Here is a 26875-nt window from a genome sequence, read left to right as displayed (position 1 = left end):
ACCCAGGGAGAGGCTGTGCATGCTGCAGAAGCAGCCCTCAAATTGGCTCCTAATCACATCAGCTGCCTTTGCAAGAGGGCTGCTTTTAGGGGAAAGTAAAATGCAGAGTTATTATCTGTCAGCTCAAGTCCATGTCATCTGCCACTCCTCACCCCTCCCCTTTCTGGAGCTGCCTAGAAACACAAATCTTCAGGGTTATGGTTTCTGTATCCCCCAAGGCCAAGGGAGGTATGAGTCCTGTTTGTTTTTTTTATAGCCAAGGCTTTTGGAGCTCAGTGGTAACCTCTCTGCTCCTCCCCAACAGCTACATAAAAGCATACCAAATGCTCCAAGTCAAGCTCATATGGATTCTGAACTTCACTACCTCTACAGGAATAGGCTTTCTGCTTAGTATTTTTTAAAGTGATATTTTAGACAAAGTCAACTCGAGAATTCTGTCTTCTTTGCCCTGTTTCTTTTTTCTTGCTGCCCATTTCTGCCTCTCATAGGAGGCAAGGTAGACAGGTAGATGCTGGCACACCTAGACTGAACATAGCTTTATTGTTTCCTAGTTCCACAGTCTAGTTCTTGTCCCCTACTCTGTTCTTTCTGTAAGCATCACCCATACTTTGCTACCTGACCCAGCCTCAGTCAATGCTAGGTCACTGCCATGACTCATATACTATAGGGCACCTGTCATTGGGTCCAATGTTGACTATATCCCTGTACCGCCACCCAGGGTTTAGATGCAATCTGAGGTCCTGGTTATGGGCAAGACCTTACTCATGAGACTGAGGGTCAAGGATGGCAGGTGGCTTCCTGCCCTCCTCGGACTTCATCCTTTCCATGGGAACCACTAACTGGCCAAGCTAGTTAACTCAGACCTGAGTAGGCAAAGATAAAAGAGGGAATGCCAGTCATGAGGAAAGCCTCCACAAGGACTGGTCTGATAGAGATACACTTGGTGTGGGGGGAGACTTTCCACCCAGAAATGTTACCAGACTTCAGGAGGAAGCTAAGAAAGTGTTTGGGGGTTAGAAGTGGATCCAAGAGACTAGGAAGAAAGCAACTCAAAGCAGTTGGAGCACCTTCCTCCTAGATATTAAACAGTGTCAAGGAGAGAGTGATGTGGAGCCTGGTCCTGACCCTACTGCCTGTGACTGTGATGTGCAGGTGGCCCTTCACCTTGGAGCCCTCCGCTCTCTCTGCTGTAGAGCAGGGTCTCACCTGCTGACTTCAAGCAGCTACTAGAAGAAGCAAGTCAAATTAGGATCACTCAAGCACTGTGCCCCTCAAAGGAAGTCATCTCTCTTCAGTCACCATGCTGGGGAAGGCAAATGGGCAACCAATGACACCCTACCACAAAGTCCCCGCATCTCTCCAGACCCTTCCAGCTATTTGCCTCTGCAAATACAGTAAGATAAGGCTAAAGTTTATCATACTGGTGACACATAGGACAGAATTTGACTTCAAGCACAAAGAACATGGTACAAGAAGCCAAAATCCACCTGCTGGTCTGCTGATGGCCAGTCCCCATGCTGGCATTGTTCCTGGGCTGAGCACTCTCTGAGATGGGTGGGGGCACGGTTCTTGCCCAGACACACCCTGTAGGGGTTGGCTCACCCCATCTCAGGGCCTCCTGCTGATGGTTTATCAGCCAGGGTGAGCACAGCTCTGCTCTTTTTCTGTAGAAAAAGAGAAAATGATAACAATGTCTAATTGCTTGCAGCCACTGGTCAAGGAGACCACCTTTCTTGCCAAGGTGGGCTGTGAATTCTCTTGCCATTTGTCTCCATGTTCTTCCTGGGTGGGGTGGGGGAGCAGGGAAGAAGACACTCTAGACAAGAGCTGGGCGTGGGAGCTCAGGCTTTGCTTCTACTCACAGCCTGCTGTTCCCTGTATCATCAGAGAGCAGCCATCTGCTTCAAGGAGATAGGGAAGGTGTTTGTGAAATCTTAACCTGACCCATTATGGCTGAGGGCTGTATTAAAGCTTGGCTGCAGCCTGGCCCGGGCTGTATATTTCTGTGCCATTTAGGGAATCTGCTTCAGAGACTACAAAATAAATCTTGGCCTCCTCTCAAGTGCACGTGTGTGAAGGCTGCCCTGTCTCCCAGCTTCCACCAAATTCTGGGAGGGAGGGAGGGAGGGAGGGAGGGAGGGAGGGAGGGAGGGAGGGAGGACCGACTGTGCCTGGGTTCTGTTTATCCCAAGCTGTCCATCCCTCCCCCCATGCTTTTATTGTGTGAGTGTGTTTTATTTTAAATCCATAAGGTAATTGGTTTTCTGTAGGGCTAACTGAATTTCCCCAATTTAATTTGCAAAGATGCTCCCCAGGAGCCATTACAGCGCTCGCCGGCCTCCAGATTGGATTATTGGCCTCTCTGGGGCTGCTGCATTCTGAGTCAGAAAGTGGGGCCCCACTCCAGTAACCTGATTACCTGAGCAGCGGAACTTCTTGCTTTTGATCTGGCTGATGCGCTTGTTGGCCAGCCGGCGTGGGCTGCTGCAGCGGGCCCCGCTCGTCTCAATGGGGTTGTCCTGAAGGTAGTCAGCCAGCCACTTCAAGTGGCAGTCGCAAACAAATGGGTTCTGAGCCAAGTGGCTGAAAGAGGGACAGAGCTGTTAATCAGGAGTGACCTGCGGCACCTTGCTTTACCACCACCCCCCCTGCCCGTGCTGGGCCCTAGCAAACTGGGTTGAGGCCCTTTCTTCACTGCCCCAGGAGGTCTGGAGGGGGTGCTGCTCTCAGAGAGGATTCAAAGAGGGGCTCTGAGGCCAGCTGTCTGCTAAAAGCAGCACAGATGCAGCCAACATCTGGTCTGGGCAATCAGCCTCCCAGTTCTCCCCTCTTGAGGCAGGACCCACTGCTGACTGGCTCCACTTCACCCATGCTGACTCTGATGGGTAACGCCAGTCGAGAGCTTTGGCGTGTACACTTACAGTAACATGCATTTTAGTTCTCCAAGCTGGGTGGTACCAGGCACATAAGGCAGCTAGCATAGCGCCTGGCTTACGGTGGGTGTTCCATATATAGTACTGGGTATTGTTGCTAGTCTCCTTATCACCAGGGGAGTGCTGTGGGTGTCGCCTCCTCTGAGCAGTAAGAAAACTCCACAGCACTAAGCCCGGAGCTTCACACGTGGTCGGCATTCAATAACAAGCAGCTGTTCTCATTCTATATCGGTCCCTGCTTCTCACTACTAGGAAATAAGTACCAACTGAACTTCCAGGGTCTCTAGGAGACCCCCAGGCTCATTGCAGGCCTGGAGCTGGGGCAGAAATCTGAGGTTGGAATTGTCCAGACCACAGACTGAGATCTCTACTCATCTGTTCACCTGCAGTATTTACACACACCGGCAATACTTGGGAGTTGAGGGCTGTGTGTGTGTGCGTGTGTGTGTGTGTGCGTGTGTGTGTGTGTGTGTGTGTGTGTGTGTGTGTGTTATCCCCAGAAAGCCTGTATCAGAGGCTTGACTTTGCAGGGTGCAGGAAGCTGCCAGAGGGAAGGGATGGGGATCTCACAGAGACAGAGACTGCCTAGAACACTACCATGGCTACTGTGGTTATGAGCACAGCTCGAAGGTTGTATCAGGATTCAAATCCTGTTTCATACTGACTGTGACCCTGAGTATACTACTCACTGTCTCAGTCCTTGGATTCCTCACATATAACCTGGGGGTGACAGTGGCCCCCTCCTGGGTTGCTGTGAGGTTTACATGTTTGAAAGTGAGATATGCTCTCAGCACGGCCTGGCCCCACCAGAATGCTCAATACAGTTCAGTGCTTTGCACCTCATTTCCCACCCCACCCCCCACTGCAAGCGCTAGAACTCCTCCCCCAGGGCCTCAGCCCACCCTCGGTTTGGGGGCAGGGGTCTGCAGCTGCCAGGGCAGTGTACTCACAGGGTCTGGATGGACTGCAGAGGAGCGAAGAGCCCCTTGCTGATGGTTTGTAACTTGTTGTCGTACAGAGAGAGCAGGTTGAGGTTCTGCAGGTCCTGGAAGGTGTTCACCCGCAGGCAGTTGATCTTGTTGGCGTTGAGAAGGCTGCAGGCAGAGGAGACCTCCGGTCATTGCCAATGGGAGCAAGGGCTAGCTGCACCTGTTGGTACTGCTGAGAAGCAGCCATCCCTCATCAACGTGGCCCCGAGGTTCTGCTGCAGCCCAGAGAAAGAGGGGCTGCCTCCGGTGGCTTCCGAGTCCCTCCTCACTTCCCCCCACCACCATGGATGCTGTGCTACACACCCTACCAATACCTGCACCTGGCTTTGTACCTGCAGCCCTAGACAAAGGCTAGGAGAGGAGTCCAGCATTGTATTTTTCTACTTTAGAATTCAGAGCTTCCAAGAATCCCAATGGGGGAAAACATCATTTGGTACAATGGTTTAGTAGATGGAGTCAGGGCAATTTTTGATTCAGAGAATTCCTTGGAGCTTGTTTGGATCACTTATTTCATTGGAAATTGGATCAAAGTTATAGGCCATCCTCCCAGGGGAGAAATGTGTCCCTGTGTAGGCGCGCGCGTGCGCGCGCGCGCGCGCGCACACACACACACACACACACACACACACATACACACACACACACACCCCTTCCTTGTCTTTATCACAACCTCATACCTTCTTCTGTTGTGGAATAGAATATTTGTTTAACTATGTAAAGATATGTTCCATTTGTGTTGTGGAGAATTGTTTAACTATGTAAAGATATGTTGCTATTTCATCTTGCCTGCCTGAGGCATCTGATTGGTCTAATAAAAAGCTGAACGGCCAATAGCTAGCCTAAGGCACCTGACTGGTCTAATAAGAAGCTGAACAGCTAATAGCTAGGGAGAAGAGGGCTAGGCAGGGCTAGGCAGGGCAGGCGGGCAGAGAGACAAGGCCAGCCAGCTGAGGGCTAGCCAGTCAGACACAGAGGAAGCAGGAAAGCAGGATGGACAGTAAGTAGATGAGGTAAACAAGCCTCAGGGCAGCACATAGGTTAATAGAAATGGGTTAATTTAAGTGGTTTTTTTTTTGTTTGTTTGTTTGTTTTTTTTAAGCTAGCTAGAAACAAGCCTAAAGCTAAGGCCAAGCACTCACAATTAAAGAATAAGTCTTTGTGTTGTGATTTGGGGGCGGGCAGTCAAAAAAAGCCTTCTACATTCATCTATTACTCTCCAGCCCCACTGGTCACCTGTTGTTCCTCAGGCACACCATGGCTGGTCCTCTGAACCCTTTCTCTACGTCTTTTCAGAAAGGCTGGCCTCTTAGCTCAAATGGCATCTCCTCAGGGAGACTTGCCCCAACCCTCTCACCCTCCTCAGGGAGGCCTGCCCTGACCCTCTCACCCTCCTCAGGGAGGTCTGCCCTGACGCCCTTCACCCTCAGCAGGACCCTATAATTCCAGTATTGCCCCTCACAGCCCCCTATACAATTCCTTCCTGCCACTCACCTCAGCCTGTGACTTGAGGATATTGGTTAGTTTTCTTATTTGCCACGTGTGTAACCTGTGGTAACATAAATGTCATCTCTTCAATTTCTCCCTTTGCTTATCTTTTCTTAGGACACACAACCCAGCTCCAACAGGGGTGTCTCCTTGAAGGGAGCTCTGATTTGGGTTCAGCTTTCCTACCCACAAGTGACCCTTTCTGTTATCATCATAGCTCTTCATACTGTCCTCTCCTTCACAGAACACCACAGGAAATGGCTGAACCACTGGTCCAGCAGATGCTCTGAGTGCCCCAGGTAAGATTCAGAATGCAGGACTGCTAAGTTGAACCAATCTGGGTGCTGGGCATTTATTTCTCTTATAACTCAAGACTGACTGGTTGTGCCCTTGAAACAATGGTAAAATCATCGCTCATTCCTTCTTGAATGAGAGGGAAAGGAACCAAAGAGTAAAAATGTTGAAGTTTTAGACATCAATTCTCAAGGCAGGCTCAGAGCTAGTAGCTCCCTGGGTGGTGAATGATCCGGGATGCAGAACAGGCCCCTTTGCTTCAGGAATGTCTGTGTACCATAGTCCACCAGGACTGGAGCTGGTGCTGCTGGAGCTGCCCCTGGGTGCCACCCTCCCCTCCCCTGCTGTAAGCCCACCTCCCTTGCAGTCCCTTGCGCGATCCAGGTGCTGGCAGGCAGCTGTGGCCATGACAAGCAGAAGAAGAACTGCCTGTTTAATCTGGCTAATAACAGGCAAGGTCCCGAGGGTCCACACAGATGTCCTCCTGCCTCAGAGTGGAAAAAAGCTCACGTTGCTAGAATACTCTTTGTTTTCTGAAGTGCTTTCTCGACCCCCTGTTATTCTCTCTGTAACCTGGGCAGATGGGCAGAGCCACCTCACAGTTACAGGTGAAGAGATTGAAGCAGAGTCTGAGGGCTTTGCTCAAGGTCAGGAGAGTTTCCGGGGAGCATGCTGGGAGCCATTATGATAACTAGGTCTCTGGAGGGCTCAGACGCTTCCTTCTGAATGCCTTATCTACCCCGCCCATCTGCCCATCCCCTCCATAACCCCCCTCCCAATTTCCTGTGATTTCTATATTAAATTGTGGTCAAGGTCATTCTAGGTGGGGACATTTGAAGGGGACTGTAATATGAACAGAGTAACAGCCTAGCAATCAGCTCAGAAATGTATCTTTCACATACAAGCTTTTATTTATTTATTTTTAAATTTTTAATTGGTTAATGAATGAAAAAAGTTTTTGGGAGACAGGGTCTCACTATGTAGCTCTGGCTGCCCTAGAAGTCCCTATATAGACCAGGCTGGCCTTGAACTCAAAGAGATCCGCCGGCCTCTACCTCCTGAGTGCTGGGATTAAAGGCATGTGCCACTATGCTTGGGTATCTTATTTTTTAAGTAATTGGTAAACAATTTGTTCTAAATATTGATATTCAAGGCCTCTGAGAGCACCATAATGCCAGAAATGTTAAACTATTCAGTAAAGATACCAGGATGGCTTAGCCAATGGCCTGAGGATCCCCTCTTCCCTACCATTTTACAATAAGACTTCTCTATGTGTCAAAAGTTAGAAGTGTTATGCAACACACACATACGTGCACACACACATGCACATTAGATTTTTGCTTTTTCTTGGAAAACAAATTTCAAAACCTCTGGCGATGATTCCAGTGCTGGCAGCTGTGGACACAGTCACCGGCCAGACATATACTCTCTGCCATAGTCCTCACTCCTCTCTATGTCCCCCACCCCACCCCCTCAAGCTTCCTTGCTTGAGAAGGCTTCTAGACTTGACACTCTGGTCCAGATTCCTGAGCCCAAAGCAATGATATTTGGTTCTGGGAAGTATTTGAATCAGACAAGGAAGATGGCTCTGGAGACAGAGAAGCAGCAATTCTGCCTCGCCTGGAGCACATATCTAGACTGAATGGATCTTGGCAATACTCCTTACTCACCAGGTCCAGCTTGGCTTCCTCTGCTTGTCTGGACGCTTCTTTGTCTCCTATGGCTCCAAGATATCTCAGCACGGGCTGTTTTTTCAAAGAGGTGAAATATCACAACAACCCAGGCTGGCAGAATTACTAGGCAACAGCTCAAGGTGCAGAGCTCATGAAATGGGGGCCAGAAGAAGACAGAGAAGGGCACAGTCTCTTGGACACTCATCCTTTACCAGCTGCTTGGCTCCCCAGGGCACAACGAGGAGGTGTCGGGAGAGATAAAATTAAGCTGCTTATGAAGAATTAGATGCTTCGGATGGCCTTCTGAATTTGAGCCCCAGCAAGATCTAGCAGCTTGTCTCTGTTCTTTCTCTTTTGGGGGAAGAAGGCTGGCAGCTACTCAGCTCAGTCTGGCTTCCATAAAAGGAGCTTTGAGCTATCTGGTCCATGGGCAAGAGATGAGGGCATTTGGAAAGGACCAAAGGATGGAGCAAAAAAAGACTACAGGCTCAGTATCCCTTATCTAAAATGCTTGGGACCAGAAGTATTTGGAATTTCAGACTGGGGCATATTTGTGTATTTATAATGAGAGATCTGAGGGAGGAGACCCAAATCTATCTTCATTTATGTTTCATATACACCTTATAATCAAGGCCTGTAGGACTTTTTCTATGATGATGTTTGCATGCTGCTGGGTTGTGTTGTTGTTTTTTGACTGTGTGATCCGTTGCAGGAGGTTAAGTGTAGAAATTATGCACCTGTGGTGTCATCCAGGTGATCAGAAAGGTTCAGATTTTGGAGTGTTTTGGCTTTTGGGATTAGGAATGTTCAAACTGTATGTGCAATGGACTTTAGTAATTAGAGCATGGACATGGGCTTCCCTTGTTGGCTAGTTTTAAGACTCCTTGGAGTAAAGACCTCTACAATATTTGATCTGATTTGGTTCATCTTCCTTTGAGGAGCAGTAATGTAAATGTTTTTAGAAATGATGGCAAGAAGGCTGAGTCACACCTATATGCCAAATATTTCCCACACAACAGCATCGAGATCACTTTTGTTTTTCTGATGAGAAAACTGAGGGTCAGAATGAAGACAGACTTGGTCAAGTTACCCAACAGTGAGTAAAACCTCAGCCTGTGTGACTGCAAAGCTCACCTCCCATCCTCTACCTAAAATCTATATGCATTTTCTCTTGTCTGTGTCCCTTATCTCTGCTGCATGCCTAGCTTGGCTAGCTTTGAGCTGTATGGGGTATACTTTGGGTAGACAGAGGTCTGGTTGGGTCTAGAAGACCCTGCCTATCTCTTGGGAGTGGAGAGGAGTCTCATCTTGGGATGTTCACTACACCGTAACTGATCCAATGTGGCAGTTTCTATATCTTGTAGTTTTGTGAGGTGGGGGTTCCATGTTCATGGATAGCTAAGTGTTGTTGAGGGAGATGGTGTGTGGGACTCTTTATTCTCCTCCCTGTGAAGCTCCCCCGAATTCTGGGACGACCAGGAGACAAGAGCATCCTCTAAACTTGGGATGTTCACATGCCTCATCCCAGAGGCCTCTTTCCCAGCTGAATACACTGACTCATCTGTGCACAAGTGTCTCTAGAGCAGAACCAACTCTGGGGCTTCCAGGTCAACCTACTAAAGGAACCTCAGGAAACACGTGAGTATCGAGAGGGTGACGAGGCCACGTGAACAGTGACCTGACAGGTTAATCCACACTAAGCACCTGTACTGACACCATACAAATATCTAATCCTCCATAGCCATACTTAGTAACTGCTTCCACCTTTTAGATGATGCTGTGATGACTCAAGGGCCTAAAATAACTGAGTAGTGTTCCCTGACCTGTGGATGGTAGGTTAGTCTAACCACTCTGCTACCCTGATACCTATACCTAGCCCCTCACTAAGGGGAAGTGGGAGTCACCTCAGGCTATGAGGAGGTAGAGGATTACTTCCCCATCAAACTTAGTGATGATTTTGCAATAATATAAAACAAGAAGAGCTGTGTTCCCATTGCAGGAATGAGAGGAGAGCAGCAGATAGCGGGTGAATATATTTGCACACGTTAGCCCCGAGTCACGCTACTGCCCCCTGCTCGCTGGAGCACTCTGGACTTACACATATGTTTTATGTCAAGAGGTATTAGCACCCCACCCCCCCATCGACTTCCCAACATAACCGTGCTTCTGGGAGATAATCCTTTCCAGAAACAGCTGCCTCCAGGAGAAGCAGGGTAGGAGACACAACGCCAGAGCTTAGTGGGGAAGGAAATACCCTGAGTCTTGGGTGGAAGCAGATCTTATGACTCATGCCCTGCTGGGGGAACCACCTGGCCTATCAGAAAAGGCTCAGTGCTAGTAGCAGCTTGCTGCCTCATTTGTTCAGGGTTCAAGTGGTAGTGGGGGTGGGGTACAGGGAGACCATGAGCCCATTGAGATCTCTCTCCAAAGGCCACTGGAACCCCACCATCAGCCACCACCCCTGCTCCTATCCCATCCTCACAGGCCTTTTCTGCAGGGTTTGGAAAACACAAACATCTGGAGTTGGGTTTAGTGATAAATTGCATTAAAATCACCTTGGCAACTCCAGCCAGCCACATGTTGATTCAGCGGCCCAGAGCTATCATTCTGGGTTGTATTTATATTCTCTACACCTGCCCCAAGGTCTGCAGAAAGAGGTGGTTACTACTCCTCTTTAGAGAGTGTTTGCCAAAGATGCCAAGACCAGATTCCAGATTCCAGAGAGTGCAATGTCTTCTCAGAAAACCAGAGTCAAGACAGAGTGCAGCGGCCTTTCCAAGAGAAGGGCTGAAACTCTTCCAGGAAAGATCCCAGGGGGAACCCAGCCAGAACAGCAGTACTGTGAACTTCCTCTTCCTGAACCTGCAAATCAGTTTCTGTTTCACAAACACGTGCACACAGCAGATTCACGGGAAGAGAAAGATGGCACCAAGGGCCTCTGGCATGACCTTTTCTTTAGCTCCTTCAGGGGAGAACACTTTTAAAAGAAAGTGTCAAAAAGGCTCTCTACCATTAAAAGTGTTCTATGTGTCTCTAGAGAGGTATTTGCTATTACACATGGGCATAAAGTATTAGTATGGATACCAATTAAAGGAGCTATTATGGACCCCTGACTAAGCTGGGGGATCTCCAGGCATCTTTCTCTCATTAATATGCCTGTCTTCTCTTTTATTTCATTAGAATTAACCCTCCGCTATCCTAAATTTCTTTATCCACCAAGTGTAACAGGATTAATCTCTTTTCATGTTCCTCTCCCCTATGAAACATGGGGAATTATTTTTGACCTTCAGCAACTTGCTGACGCCAGATTGAGGAAGACTTGACTGATTTCTAGTGCCACAGTATGGAGGCACTCTGGCCATGATCAGACTCTTCCTGGAGCTTGTGACGGGTCCTCTGATCCATGTTATGCCACACACTCATAGGAGGGCACAGGAGGACCCCTCCGACTCGAAAGGTGGTAGAGGTGACTCGGTCCTTCTCTCCTGCTCATGGCTACGCTGTTGTCACTGGCCTTGGGTTGTCATGGTCATGCCAGAAGGAACTGAAACAAAAGCATACAGCATCGCCATCCGGTGGCCTATCTGAGAAACATGCCTATCTATCCACTCCAGGGACACGGGAAGGCCTGGGAACAGTTATGGTTTTCCTAAAAGAATCAGAGGAGAGCTGAGACCCAGAGCCTAGAGAGGGCTATGCCCTAGCTGTTGGGTACTCAAGTGACCCTGATTTTAGCTCTACTTGGTCTGCCCCGACACACAGGTACTGGGATGGTCATTTCCCTGTATGATTGCCGCCTGGTGACTAATCAGGCCTTTAAGAAGAGAGAACCACTTACACAGAACACTCCAGATCTTAAGGCTTTCCTTAGGAAATGCCAGACTCACAAGAAAGGGAAGAATCCTCTTAAAATGCACCACTGAAATGTGGTGCTTTTGTTGCAGGAGTGGATTCTTCTTCCCACCCAGCTTCACTTCTATGTCTCTGGAAACAAGAGCTCCTAGGTTCCTGGTCCTGCAATTTACATATGAGCGATCAAAGCCAAGTTAATTAACCCTCAGTTCCTCATCTGTAAAATGGGCCTCGATCAAAATACTTCCCTTGTAGCATTGTTGAGAAGATTAAATGGGACTGCATCTGTCACTGCTTAGACTAGCCCCGGACATATTAACTACCCAGTCACTGCTAGGTGTCCTAGATAGCAGCAGCAGCAGGACGTGCATGGGAAGCTGCTGCTGAGGGAACGTGATCTCTGTGGAGCGAAGTTGTGTTCACTGCTCTGTAATTGGCATGTTGCTTGGCAAACTTCAAGAGCCTCAAATGGTTCTGTCTGCCTTCCAAGAAAACGGGACAACAGGTGCCTTAACTTACTCCAGGCTGAAGGCAGTCTGGTTTGGATGAAAACCTCCTGGAGCAGGTTGAAAAGCTTCCACCTCTGATGCATGCCTCCCTGCTCCCCCCACTCCCCCCAGTCCAGTAACTTTCCAGGGCATGCCGTGAAATCAATGAGTGTTAAATGAAAGCTCTCCCTTCCCCAGGGAAAGCTGTGACGGCACAGCTTGCAGCTGCCCATCAGAGAGGGAAATGACAGCCCCAGTGACATACTGACTGCTTTTCCTGCCTTGCAGACAATGGGCCGCTAAGTTACAAAGTGCAGCCTCTTAGGGCATGCCTACCTGCCGGCTGCCCACACAGGAGTAGATGCCCATCAACTGAGATGTCCCAAGAGCTCAGGGGGATGGAGGGGAAGCAGTTAGGATTACATGCAGGGGACACTTTCTGTTCTAACCTTGGCTTCTCAGGTGCCTCCCTGGGTCACTAACTCCCTCCCTGGCAGCCAGGTTCAACAAGGAAGCTGATAGACTATCTCCCATCTGGGACAATGAGTGTTGTTAGCAGCAAACAGTGAGTGGCTCTTTACACAGTGAACGAATGCCGGGACTGGACCTTCTCAGGGTTAATTACACGGAGGTCCACTAGCTACTCAAAAACATCTGACGGCAAGGACAACAGACTGCTGAGCTTCTTAGAAACGGGGATTGAGGTTCAGTTTAAGAATGAGCTTTTCAGCTTCCAACTGTGCGGCGAGGACTTATTATAGACACCATCAGCCAAGGGAAGACAGGCAGATTTGTCAGAGAAGGTATGGTGGGATTGCAGCGCCAGCCAGTACAGCTACACTCATGTGTTATGACCCCCCCCCCCCCCCCGTGTGTGTGTGTGTGTGTGTGTGTGTGTGTGTGTGTGTAGCCCGGAGGCTCATTTGGCCCGAGATCTTGGACATTAAGCTAAGGATGTAACCCTTGGGAGGTTACAGGGGACAACACCTCAAGTTCAGGGTCAACTCCAGGGACAGCTAAAGCTTGCCCGTAGAAACCCATTTGGTGAAGTCTCTGAGACTGAACTCTTATTAGTGTTGGTCATCTGTCCACAGGAGCATGGCAAGCAAACACCAAAGTGGCCTGGCTGGGTACGTCCTGAACCGGGCATATTTGGAAGGATGGCAGCTAAGTCCAGAGCAACCAGAAAGGAAGGGGGGGGGGGGCGGGATTAACCAAGCACAAACATCCATTTTGGTCCCTGTTAGTGTCACAGGGAAGTGCCAGAAAGAAAATATCCAGGACCCCTAGGCATGGAAGGGACATTTCCACTTTCAGATGACCAATCATTCAAGGGAAAGGGAGGAGGGGATGGGGGAGACAAAACTCCCATGGACCGCCTCTGAGTCAAAGAAGATGAAATTATCCAGTCAACCAGGGTATTCTAATCAGAGCCTTCTTATCAGACTATCTCCAGCCAAATGAGCAGAAATCCAATCTACAGCCCGCTGAACCCTAAATTCAGTCTAATGGGGACCTGCTTTCCAACTGCTCAACAGCAGGCCAGAACCAGAGATGATGGACTCCAGCTCTGCCCGCGGGTTTTTTCTGGAAAGCCAGCCAGCCTGAGTTGTGTCAACTCCTGGTCTCCACAGAGGGAGAAGCGTTGCCTTTACCCCCTAGCTAGTCAATTCCATCTGCTCAAAGTGGTTCTGTTCAGCTGGCCTGCCTTTCATGCCCAGGGAGGGGGCTTGTCACCTCGTGACTGCTGTCAGCTTGTAGCAGGGACACATTTCCTTTGTTTAAAAATACTCTGTTCTAGAATTTTTTGATACACACCATTCACAATGCCGGGCGCTTTGATGTCCAGTCCATCTCTCCCTAGTGTAAACGGGCATGGCCTTTTTCTTTCAATGTCTATCATAAAAGGTCACTCACACCAGCCTGGCTGGCCACAGCGCCCCCAAACCCACCTCCAGGCAGATGCTATTCTTCTGGGGATTAATGGCTATAGTTAACCAGCCATGTGGTAGCAGTTATTACTTAGTTTCTCTGCTAGGGGCAAAGAACTCCATCTGTGAAACGCCCAGATCCTTGCAGAGCCCTGGCATGTCATTCTATAAAACAGCCTTAAAGACTCAGGAAGGGCTAGGACCTTTGAACACGGATCCGCTCACCTACAGCCACCCAGAATGAGATGGACATGCAAGAGGAGGCAGGAAGATGGAGGGAACAGAGAGGTTTCTCCCTCTCTGCTTTTCAGCTTTATCAAACCAGTCTGGCAGCTGATGTGCTGGACCTACAGCCCAGGAACTTAATGGCCATTTCATTTCAACGTTGTTATACATCCTGGGGCAATCTGTCCAGGGACTTGCGAGTTTAGGGTGTGAAGAGATGGCAGGGCCAGAGGAAGTTTGTCTTTTTTCTAGATGTGTCCCACCTACTGCTTTGTGTCTATGGTCCTGTGCCTTCTCCCCTTCCAGAGATCTGGCTGGTCCATAAACTTAAGATTTTGGCACCTCCTAACTGGACAAGGGAGGCAGGGAGTCTGGAACCTCTTCTTCACTGGGAAATGGAGATGATAGATCTTTCTCCCTTCCTCCCCCATGGACCACATGTAGCCCAGCCTGGCCTCACACTCGTCACTCTTCTGCTTCATAAGCCCTAGAATTAAAGGTACACAACACCTTGCCTGACTTGGGAGTGATTTTTTTTTGAAGTCATACAATTTACCAAAACAAAACAAAACAAAACAAAAAAACCCACATGCAAATCTGTACTCAGATGAAGGCCAGTGAAATGCTATCACACGCTATTCAGGGAGCTGGAAGCCTTTAGGAATATATGACCATGAAGAGTACTCACTTTTTACACTTATTTTGCTGTGTGATGCAGGGCAAGTCATTTACCTCTCTGAGAGCATGCTCATAGGGTACTCAAGGTCATTTCTTAATACCGACAGGAACTATGACAGTCATATACACATTTGTGCACGTGTGTACACACAATCATGCACACACACACACACACACACACACACACACACACACACTCCCCAAACCATAACACATGAATGCAAATATACCAGCACCTCATCACAAACCAGGGATGATTCTTGCTCATCATAAAATCTTCTAAATAAGCTGAATTCCTTCCTCTATTTCTCTACATCAGAGTTCAATTATCTTCTTCAAACATTTAAGCCCAAATGACCAGAATGAAATAAATAAGCCCAGAGCTTAAAACTTGAAGTAACATATCTTTCTTTAAATGAAATAAACACTTCCCCTCAGCCTGTCTTACCAGACAGTCACAATGCTGACCGATTATGTTTCTTCTCTAATGGCTGCTCCCCACTCACACCCCTCACAAGGTCACATGCCTACAGGCAGCTATTTCAGCTTTCAGACTAGAGTTTGCCTTGGGAAGGTTTTAGTTCCCTAAATTCTTAGTACACTTTTGTAAGATATTTCCTCTTGCAGGATTCAAATTCTTTCTTACTTCCAAGTCATGAACCTACTGACGGCACGCGCTAGGGCCAGGGTTCTGGACTGTATCATTTAGGCTTATGTACACTGGCCTTGGTGTTCTCTGCCAACACTCTGCCTCTCTGGCCACAAAAATGAGCCCCTGGAGAGGAAAGATGGAATGCACAGAGGCTTTGGTGTCAGTATGATAGGCATAAAGTCAAAAGAACTCTCCAGAGCATGGCTTAACATTTTCAGTGTGCACAAACAGTCACGAGAATGTAAAACATCACCAGTTCCTACTCACAGCAGCTGTAGGGACACCAGCCCGTCAAACAGGCCCTTGGGAATCTCTGCAATCTTGTTACCATAGAGCACCCTGGAAGAAAGCAAATGACAGCAATCAGCAGGACTTAAAGGAGGTGATCACCTCGGCCAGTCCCGGGGCAAGATCTCAGGTCACCCGCCTCCCTGATCTGCCACATCCATCCCATCTTCTTATCACGGAGACAGAGGCAGGCAGTTCATCCTGTGCTGGGGATGCCATCCTGGAGGTGAGGTATGACAGGCTCCATCTTGCTGCACTCCAGCCCAGCCCAGCCCATCACCCCCACAAGGAAGGAGCAGCCCTTTGTGGTACCTTCTGAGCTGCAAGCGTGACTCACCCCCCACAGTAAATAAGCAGTGTGGGAGGCCAGCCTGTGTCTTCAATGGGTATTGATCAGGCTGAGCCAGGCTATAGAATGTTTCCTTTTAATAGCCCACTGCATCCTAGGAATTCCTGAGCTGAGTTCTTTAATCACCCATCTAGACAGCAGGGCTACGGGTGTGCGGGGGCATCTCCAGATGGTGCAGGCATTGCTGAGTTGAGGCCCTGACTCAATGGGGAGGCAGGAGTTTTGCTGTCTCAGATGATGGCAGCTTCCACTCTCTATCTCCCTGCCCCACTCTCTTAGAGCTAAGCAGAAAGGAACTCAGATTTTTTTTTTCACTTCATCTCTCAGGCCCACAATGTCCCCCTACTATTTCTTGGCCTCGTGTTTGGTGACTGAAGAAGCCTGGGAAAGGAATATGGGTTTACCTTTCAAGCCCAGCACCTAGCAGGTCTGTAAACCTGGAACGGAGGCTCTCTGGGCCTCTCTCTGCTTCATCTCATGACAGACTCTGCTGTCCTTGGGGTCCAGCCTCCCCTTTGATCAGGAAACAGAGCTAGAGAGGGCTTGGTTTGTGTCTGTCAAAACCCCTTCTCAGGCCTAAGTTCACGGGCTATGCAAATTATTTAATTCCCAGTCCGATCTCGAATCTAGGCTGACGGTCATTTGAGGCGGCAAAATATTAGAAGGAATTAACAGTGAATGAGTGTGAAAGAGGCCCTCTCCCCCACCGACGCCCATTTCCAGGAGCCACTGAGAGAGTGCATTCTCCACCAGCCTGCGGGTGTGTTTCATTAATGCTTCAACAAATTAATGACTAAATAGAAGTCAGCATGATGGCGCAGGCTCACATTTGTAATTTATATTAATGTCCCACTGCTCACTGTGCCAAATGTAGTAATGCCACCGCCTGCTCGTCTCAATGGATGTCAGAGCTTCCAGAGTGGCAGGAGCTGCTGGGGGTGGGAGTAGGGGAGCTGGGGTGGGGTCCTCAGGCAGTCCATCACTCTTCAGCATGGAGCATCCTCCAACCGAGCGGTCAATCACCTGCCTATGCATCAGTCTCAAGGTGCCGGCCAGCAGATCTGTGTGGCTTCTCACCTGAGGCCTTGCCTTGATTACCTTCACTAGCCTTTCGTATCTGAGCCAGAACACCTCTCCTTCTGCAGAAGTCTCCCAAATGTTTTAGCTAAGATTTTCCACCATCTATTATCTTATTTTTCTCCTCCCTAGCACTTACCTTCATATTAGCTTACATTACTTACACATTTATTTAGGCTTAGTTTATTCTTATTACTTTATATGTATGGGTGCTTTGCCTGTGTGTATGTCTGTTCATCATGTGTGCACCTGGTGCCAGCAGAGGTCGGAAGAGGATGTCAGATCCCCTGCGACTGGAGTTTCAGTCAGTTGTGAGCTGCCATGTAGGTGCTGGGAATTGAACGCTCTAGAAGAGCAGCCAGTGCTCTTAACTGCTGAGCCAGCTCTCCAGCCCCTTCAGGCTTAGTTTTTATGTTCTTCCTTTAACTCTCCTGAATGTGATGATGTTACAGGGCATGCCCATGGCTGGGTCTCTAGAGTGGAGAAAGAGAAAGGTCTAGTATAATAAATGCCAGCTGAATGAATGTCCGAATGAATGAACAGGTGTGGGGTAAAGGCTCTCCATCCCTTTACCCTACACGGTCAGCTTCATGAGCCCTGGCGGCTTCTCTATTCAGTTCCTGGTCATATTCTTAATGCCTATAACTCTGCTCACTTACAGAGTTACCTGCTAAATGGAGGAATGGATAAACAAAAGTGGAGAGGTACTTCACTGAAAGCTTGGTATGCACCTCTGAGTTCACTATTGGTGTGCCAATTTCCTGTTTGGCAACCAGACTTTGGATTTCTTTGCCAGACAGGAATCATCCTGCTATCTTGAGACCATTCCCAAATGTCAGCTAAGGGAGCCAGACAAGGGGAATGGGAAGGTTAAGATGGGATCCTGATAGTAGGAGCCTCTCTGTCTCCTCTCCTCTGTGGCACTCATCACAATAAGCAGACACTAATCTCACACACGGCCCTGTCTTTGATATCCCAGCCAGATGTTCTGTTCGATAAATGAAACTAATTTACTCGGCAGGCAGCAGACACCAGCTGAATCAGGGACTTCCTGTCCTCGGCCCCTGCCCAGTGGGATGGGAGGATATGTATGTCTTGTTACCTGCATGCTCGTAAACTAGGCAAACAGGTTGTGAAGAGGCAAAACACGGATTGCATGCCTGTGAACACCCTCTTTATTGTCTGGGGTGTTGAAGGGAACAAGGTACTAGATAACACAGGTGAAACCATCACTATTTCTGATGCCACCTTACGCTGAGAGGGCTCCATCACAAGGACATCAGGAGTGAAATTCTAGACCGACATGCTGGCTCAGATCCTATCTCTTAGATTCATTAGTGTGTTTTTACAGAAGTGTTTTTCACTAATTTAACATGCTCTCTTTCTTCCCCCTTCCTCCCTACTCCCTCTCTGTGATGTATGTCAGTGAGTGTGTGTATAGGTACAGGTTGTGTGTGTGTGTGTGTGTGTGTGTGTGTGTATCTCACCTGTGTGTATGTGTGTGTGTGTCTCTCACCTGTGTGTGTGTGTGTGTGTGTGTGTGTCTCACCTGTGTGTATGTGTGTGTCTCACCTGTGTGTGTGTGTGTGTGTGTGTGTGTGTGTGTGTGTGTGTGTGTGGCTCACCTGTGTGTATGTGTGTGTGTGTATGTGTGTGTGTGTGTGGGTGTGGGTGTCTCACCTGTGTGTATGTGTGCAGGCCAGAAACTGGTGTCAGATATAATCCTCTACTGCTTTCCATTTTAGATTTTGAGACAGGGTCTCTCAGTGAACCTGAAGTGATGACCGGTGAGCTCCTGAGAGCCCGCTGTCTTTCCCCTCACTCCCAGGGCTGGCTTACAAGCTGTACACCACTGTGCCTTGCTTCTCTGTGGAGGCTAGGGATCCGGCCTCAGATCCTTACGATTGAGCAGCAGGGAGTATACTCACTGTTACCTCCCCAGCCCAGAGTCTTTGCTTCAGTCACTGTGTGCTAGGTACAGTTTGAGGTGCCAGGGTTCCAGATGGGAACAAAAACAGTTAAGGAGCTTAGATCCATGGCAGGTGACGCCACAGATTATGTTTTTAAACCCACAAGACTCCTCGAAGAGTACCTGGTATCAATCAGTGCCTGATAAATGCTGTCAATTATTGTTATTACTGTAATATGTCAATCATCCATATTAGGCAAGGCAGGACCACTGTCTCCATTTTGCCTGAGGAAACATGCAGAGAAGGCTCAAGGGACTGCCCCTGCCCTGAGTGAGCTGCTGAGGGGATGGGGGAAAAACACCACACTCTCTTAGCCTGGGAGTCTAGTGGCCCTTGGTGGGTGAGGCTTTGAATCTCACCACTGAACTAAAAAAAAGGAGGGGAGGCTTAAAAAATCCATGGAAGGGTCATGGGATGGGGTAGATCTTTTCTGAACACTAACTACGAGGTTGGAATAGCCTGAAAATCAGAAAAAAAGGAAATGCTGCCCTCCTCCACAAGGCCCCAGACTGTGGGAGGAGGGGCAGTGAGCCATGGCCTCCTCTCAGACATACATTACCATTCTCTCCACCTGATCTCCCTGTCTCCCGAGACAGCACTGGGCAACGTGGGGTGGAGGGGGGGGTGAGGTGGGGGGGGAGGGGGGGTGAGGTGAGAGTCAAGATGCATTCGAATTAGAAGCCGATAACTGGGAAAGCCGCTGGGCACTTAATCAATAAAAATAATGCATGTGAGTTGTAGAAATATTCCCCAAGATCAATTTCCCCTGAAGAAATATTTGTTTCTTTTACCAGATTGCCACAAGTGTGTAAGGGAACATAAAGCCTTGATAAACACCTCCTGAAAAATACGAACGTGCCTCCCACCCCAGCCCCACTTACAGCGATGTGAGTGATTTCAGGCCCTGGAAGGCATCTGGAGCTATGTCCGATATTTGATTCTTGCTGATGTCTCTGAAAACATTAATGGGAAAAGTCTGAGAACATGGCTCACAGGTGTGATAAGGCTCTTCCTGAAGTATGCACCCAGCAGTTCAGTCATTCAAAACTGGTACAGAGTAATTCATCAATCAAGCAGCTTATTCACAGCATAAGAGGCAATACCTAAGAACATGTCTCTTACTGCCTCAGAGTAAAGTATTCCTCTGTATGTCTTCTCGGGGTCTAAGGGATGCCCACTTGAGTCTTGCCTCAATAAAACAAACCAAAACCAAAACCAAAACCAAAACCCAAAACCAACTAACCAACTAAAACAAACAAACAACCCCCCCCTAAAAAAAAAGAACCCCAAACCAAAACCAATGTCAAGCCAGGGCCTTGGTCTCAGGTACCATTATTAAGTATTTAATGGTACAGACAGAGCACCATGGGCTCCACCCACCCAAAGGCCAGGCCAGGCTCCTTGATGCATCGCTTTCTTGTTTTGTACCCCAGTAGTGATTATGGAAAGCCCTGTGGCATTTCACCTCCCCAGTCATTGTTCATCTCTGACCTGAAGGAGGATAGATGAAGCATCCTCTTAGCTGTGTGATAGAAGCAAATCACAAGTCTCTCAAAGAATGCCTTTGAGACATGGATGTGTCGCTGGCTGGGAATGCTCCTCATTTGGGAACACGCCTAGGGAGGTGACACATCCCGAGTTTAAGAGGGCTGCTGTGGGTTAGAAGGATCTTCCAAACACAGTCAGTGCACATGGTGGCTAGCCTGGCCTCAGAGGTGCAGGTGCCATGGCTAGCCAGATTTCAAAGTTGCTGGTGCAATGGCCTGTCTAGTCTCCCAGATGCAGGGAGCCCTCTGCTGTATACTTTCAGCATCCCAGTGAGAACGCGGCCACAGGCTCTTGCTAACGGCCCTTGTGGAGGGAGATTTCTTCTCCTCAGAGTTATCAGCTCAGGGCTGGCCTTTGGGCTCCTGTCACTGGCAGGAGGGATGCACCAATTTCCTCCGACAAGAAACTTCTCCCACTCAACAAAATAAATCAATGGGTCCTTGCTTTTGTGTAGGAGAGGGAGGGCTGAGGTCTTCCCAGGCCAACAGGAGGAGACACATCTGAGAAGATTCGTAAATGATGGCTGCCAGTGGGGCCAGCCACCCAGCCGCACCAGCCTCTTAAGCTCACACAAAGGAATCTCTGTCCTGTCTCCCTCCTTCATCGAACAGCCTAGAAAAAGACCATTCAACAACTTCTGCCGAGACCTCTGCTCCCTTCTGTCCTCCTTCCAAAGCCTGTAAGTTGAAAGGTATTTCCCAGGTTAAGGCCCCTCCTGCACAGCTGTCTGGTTTATCCCTTTAGCTGGCGAGATCACCTCAAACAAATCCAGATTGTGTTCGCAAACTTGTCAGCTTACACTGGGTTTTTCTTTGGCGCTCCATTTTTGTATAAGGGTCTTAACAAGCAAATACCCTGGATTATCCTAATCTTGCTCACCCTCAGGGTGGCTGCCTAGAAAGCATTTTAGAACAGGGTCTGCTCACATTAGTGTGGAGGACCATTTTGGGTTTTCCCCCTCATTGTGGGATGTCCATTCACGGGGCTCAGACCTCTACCATACAGGAAGTCCCCCAGCCACTGGGAAAGATCCCTACCTCATCTGTGCGGGGGACAGATTAGGGTTTTAGTTCACAATGAGAACTTTGGGGCTCCACTCTCCTTGGGCTATATCATGAGGTGAGATAATCTTCTAGTTTGGAAGTGATGGATGATGGGAACCGGAAAAGCGATCGTTTGATGAGAATAGACACTGGTAGTCACTTAGGACTCCCCACCCCCTAATTTTTTTATTGTATACATTTATAAATTTGTAATGTGATGTTTGGGACTATGTGTTCACGATGAAATGGTTAAATCAAGCTGTTTAGTGCATTCAAACCCTAGGAACTTCTCTATTATTACTTGTAAGGACATTTAAAATCTACCTTCATAAATTTTCAAGTAAACAAAACACTGTTATTAACCAGAGCCAACATGGTATAGGATAGATACATCTTTTGAACATCCTCCTCTAGCCCAGCTGAGATTCTGTATCCTTGGACATCTCTCCAGTACCACTCCATCTCCACCATGGCCCCTGGAGTGTCGTCCTACCCGTTGCTTCTCTGGGTTGGAAATTTCGATTCGTGTATATGATGGTTTGTCTCCACTGTCAACTTGACTGGATTTGGTAATCACCTAGGAGATATACCTCTGGTTGTGTCTATGAGGCTATTTCAAGAGAGGATTAACTGAGATGGAAAAAATGGACTCAATGTGAGTGGCACCCTTCAATGGGCTGGAGTCCCTGACTAAATAAAAAGGGGAAAAGGGAAAAGCCTGCTGAGGACCAGCATTTGTCTCTCCCTGCCTCATGATGACTAACTCAAACAGCCATCGTATGCCATCACTTTTATGGATTTCCTACCATGATGGGCTATATGCCTTTTTCCCATCACTTTTATGGATTTCCTACCATGATGGGCTATATGCCTTTTTCCCATCACTTTTATGGCTTTCCTTCCATGATGGGCTATATGCATTTTAATGAAAAAAAAAAAAAAGACATATGGGTGTTTTGTCTGCATGTATGTCTGTGTACCATGTATGTGCAGAGGTAAGAAGAGGGTGTCAGATTCCCTGGAACTGTAGTTACAGATGGCTTCCGGTCATGTGGGTGCTGGGAATCTAACCAGGACCTCTGGAAGAAAAGCCAGTGTTCTTAACTGCTGAGCCATTTCTCCAGCCCCTGTATCCTTTGAAACTGGGCGCCAGAATGAACCCCTCTGCCTTCAAGCTGTTTAGTCACAGAAGAGAAAAAGGTAACCAAAGCGGTCTCTAAGTGGGACGATGTGGATCTCTAAGTGAGACTATATGGCATATTTAAAGACTGCAGGAAGAAACAACCAACCCGAGAGGTTAAGGACTTGGAGCTGTTAAGGCCTTGACACAGGCATTTGGGTAGTGAGTGGACATCTTTACCTCTGGACCTTCAGCTCAAGGCTGTTCCTGATGTCACTAAGCTGGACACAGTAGACAGTCTTGGTCAGGGCTCGAACCCCAGAGTCACTTGATTTGTTAAGGCAGGAGTTCACGGCACCAGACAACATACATCCATGTATTTACTAAATCTGTAAGAAGTGTGCACGCAGGAGACCCCTCGGTCATACTATGTTTGTTTCAGAGTCCAGTCATGCTGAGACCCACTCAGTCCTCTGCAGCTATAAACTGAATGACTAAGAGAGACCGGCTTTTCCAGGCTGGAGCAGAAACTTCAGTACATAGAAGGGATAAGCAAAGAATAAAAAAAATTAAGAGACTAGGAAATCTTACAACCTGTGGAAGATTTGTTCTAACTCTGTGCATGCAAATGAAAAGAATTGGTTTGGCTTTGAGACATGGACTGGCTATATTGCTCAGGTTGGCCTCAAACTCTCTACCCATAATGCCTCAACTCCCAAGTTGGGATTATACCTGAACCACCACATCTGGCTTCAAAGAACTCTTATAATGCCATTCTAGCAGAAGAGCACAGGCTTGCCCTCAGTGTTAGGGCTGTCCACAAGTCAACTCTATAAAACCAGGAAAACTGTCTCGAGGATCCCATCTCTTATTGATACGGGTTTTCAACTGGCAGCATTTATTTTAATACTGTGGTGACCATTAGAAATAGGTAAGAGTAGAGCCAATGATTCATGGATAATTCTATTTTTTAGAGAGAAACTAGAATGTGTTCAGTCACAGTCAAGAGAGGAATTTCCTCCTGTTAAATATTATGTATAAACTATTCATGGTCACCTAGGAGGAAATCATGATTAGAGTCTAAAATCCATTCACATCTGAGACTTATCCGAGCCTACACCATTAAACAATAGTCTATATTTTTGAAATTCTATTAGTCAAAAAAGTTTAAGTGATTTCTTTTTCTGCCTTCCACCCCTTTGTGGGGCATCATAATAAATACCCGTAGCATCAGAAGTAATCAAAAATTAAATTCACTCTCCAGATCGTGACTGATAAGGTCTTATGAATTTTGAATGTGCCCATCGTGACAACTCCAATAGGATGGAGAAGGACAGTAAAACACAGCTAAGCTCTAAATTACCTGGACTTCACAAAAAATTAGAACAGTAACTTCAATCATGCAGGAGCTATAGGTTGGAGGCAGTCACTGAACTCGTCATTTTTCACCAAAATTACTATCTGGGTGCATAATCAAGCTGGGCTTTAAAAATGAATTTGGGGGATGCATGGAGAGTGAGCTGGAGAAGCAGGGCACCAAGAGATGAATGACCCAAGATTTTAAATATTAAGGCCTATATTTATACAGCTCTTCCAGAAAGGATGCTGCCGAAGAGAGGGAAGGAGCCTGTGCTTTGGAATTGCACTAGGAGAAAATCTTGTTTGCTTTGGCTTTCCAGGGAGATGGGAAGTTGGCTTCCTGAGATTGGAGGGTAAGCCTACTAATGCCACTGTTTCTTGGGCATATTTATTTTTAACATGAAAGGACTCAGTAGACCTGGTTGATATGGGCTCATCCCACTCAAGGGAAATCAATGAACAGACCTGGTATGCAAGAGAAAACAGGATGGAGTCCACGCATATTTTTCATTCTCCAGTGGAATGAAAACAGCACACTGAATACCAGGTTAGGCTAACAGTTTCCTCACATGGAAAGGGAAAGGGGTCTCCCTTTAGAATCTTTTTAAAGGAAAAAAATTATGTATTTACTTGTATTTTATGCCTGCATGTATGTGTGGTGTGAGGGTGTTGGGTCCCCTGGAACGGAGTTATAGACAGTTGTAAACTTTCATGTGGGTGCTGGGAATTGAACCTGGGTCCTCTGGAAGAGCAGCCAGTGCTCTTAACCACTGAGTCATCTCTCCAGCCCCTCTCTAATCATCTAATCTAATCTAATCTAATTTATCTAATCTAATCTCTGTGATGGGTCATTTCTGAATCCCATTTTTGTCTCTTCAAATACTTCAGTGCTGAGTAACTCAGAGATAAGGTTTAAGGTCATCATGTGACCAATATTGTCCCCCATGGCAGGGATGATGCATGTGTGCAGTCTCAGACTGCTGTGGTAGGGAGGCTATATCATGCTGACATCACCAGCATGATGTAATGGTGGATGGGGTACCAGTAACTATGGTTCTGAGGATGTGGGTTTTAACCATGGTCAATTCATATGACTACAGTCTTAAACCATGTGCTCATATGTTGGGCATAACTTCCAGGGCTAACATATGTCACTTAGAAGGGAAAGCTTTTACTGTGGTCTCAAGTGCTCACGTGACCTACCCTTTACCTGTACTTCCCAACAATCCCTACCCCCAACCCTTCCTTGCTTACTCCTCTTCATTGGCTATGAACTACCATGCATGATTTCCATGCCTTCCATTTGCCCTGACTGTTGCCTAGGACAGCTTACCAATTTCTGATACTTAATTCCTTATTTGTTTTGTGCTCTCTCAACTGTAGTGGAGCCTCCATGAATGTAACTTTTCATTTTTGTTGATGGCTCCATCCAGACTGGCATGTTGCAGACATTCATTTAAGTATTAATAGTATGAGTGCATGCCTGTTTATAGGAATGTGAATGATGGTAGTACAAGAAGAGGTGAAGCCACTATCACATTGCTGTTGATACCATCAAAGCCAAGGGCATTAAAGTTGGCCAATATGGCTCTGGGGGTGGGGCAGCTCACCTGCTTCTCTCATAAGGATAATCACTTTTTTTCTGGTCAGAGAGGCTCTTAGCTCTACATGCTGAAACTCACAAACCTTACCAAGTGTCTGTAACATTTCCTCACAATCTCAGGAGACCAGCCTAGACCTGTGTGAGAAGAGTGGATGTGATCTATCTATCAGGTAGAATGCCTACTACACACTGTAAAGCCCTCTACCCATCCACCCTCCCATGGAAACATTCTGATAATGTCTTCCCAAGGGAAACTCACATTCGCTTCAGTTTCTTGTACTGGGTGAAGGCTCCTGCAGGAATGGATTTGATGGAGTTCTGTTCTAGGCGTCTGGAGAAGAGAACAGAGAACAGTCAATTAACCAACCACTTCTCACCAAGGGACCACTGAGGGGTTACTGTATTCTCTGGCCTTGAGGACAGGATGGTGTCTCTTAGCAAAAAGCACAAGGGCACAAGGCCGGTGTCCTGGTTGTGGGAGACAGGACAAACACTGCAATAGCCACAGTGTTCAACTGTTGGCCTACAGAGCCTCATCCAAGGGTCCAAGAGCTGTCGGAGGAAGCTGGAAAGAGGAATCAGGGACTTTGGTGCTTGACTATTAGCAGCTGCCTTTGGAGGCAATTGTGCTCTTCAGAGAATGCTGTAGGAATCAACCAAGCAATGTGTTGAAAAATTCAATGTCACAAAGAGAAGGAAGAAAGAGACAGACCACGGGACCACTGTGTTTCCCTGCCATGGAAGCGTGTTGCTATTTAGTTGACATCTCAACCGCAGAGCTAATGGCAGAACTGTCAGCGGCTGACTTCACTGTGGCACTTTTAATATTTGGGTGAAACAGCCTTAACGTCTTTAGGCTTTCAGCATGACATTCTTCAGACTGGCTCCTCGAGAGCCTGCAAGCCTCAGGGACCAGGCTGGACTCTTAAGATGCTGCTGGAATGTGTGCCATATACGTCATATGAATTTTCTCAAATGCTCTTACTCTTAGGACTCGGAAAAATAAGAGATGCTGCAGGTCCAAAGCCCAGAACTTACTGGGAGGAGAAGGGGCCATGGGGAGTAAGTGAGCCTTTCCAGTCTTATTATTTCATCTCTCAAATGCCTTCCCACCGCTAAGAACTGGTGTAGTGAGAAACAGGCATGAGCGGCAGGTGGGACGCTCTATTACAGATGATAAATGACACCCGAGCCCAGGCTGAGGACTCAGTACCTCATCCCCATCCATCTCCCTTCTCCCCAAGGTGCAGATCTTTTCATCAGCTCCTCATTTGGCATGGCTGCTCCCCAAACCCTCAGCTGGGAAGACGAAGACACA

At 47.7% G+C, this 26875-nt stretch overlaps 1 protein-coding gene across 1 annotated transcript in view; it reads right to left on the bottom strand.

The window, feature by feature from the left end:
* The window catches only part of Slit3 (slit guidance ligand 3), a 592872-nt gene that overhangs the window by 97990 nt on the left and 468007 nt on the right, over window positions 1-26875 (bottom strand). Inside the window, exons 10-14 of the mRNA XM_036196765.1 lie at window positions 25817-25888; window positions 19766-19837; window positions 15468-15539; window positions 3884-4027; window positions 2420-2583 (exon numbers count right to left, since the gene is read on the bottom strand). Of these exons, the coding sequence (XP_036052658.1) occupies window positions 2420-2583; window positions 3884-4027; window positions 15468-15539; window positions 19766-19837; window positions 25817-25888 (524 nt within the window). The remainder of the gene's footprint in view (window positions 1-2419; window positions 2584-3883; window positions 4028-15467; window positions 15540-19765; window positions 19838-25816; window positions 25889-26875) is intronic.

This window comes from Onychomys torridus, chromosome 8 (assembly GCF_903995425.1).
Source record: "Onychomys torridus chromosome 8, mOncTor1.1, whole genome shotgun sequence".
Classification (NCBI taxonomy): Eukaryota; Metazoa; Chordata; class Mammalia; order Rodentia; family Cricetidae; genus Onychomys; species Onychomys torridus.
The sequence above is the reverse complement of the archived record's forward strand: the minus strand, read 5'-3'. Positions and strand labels throughout refer to the sequence as shown.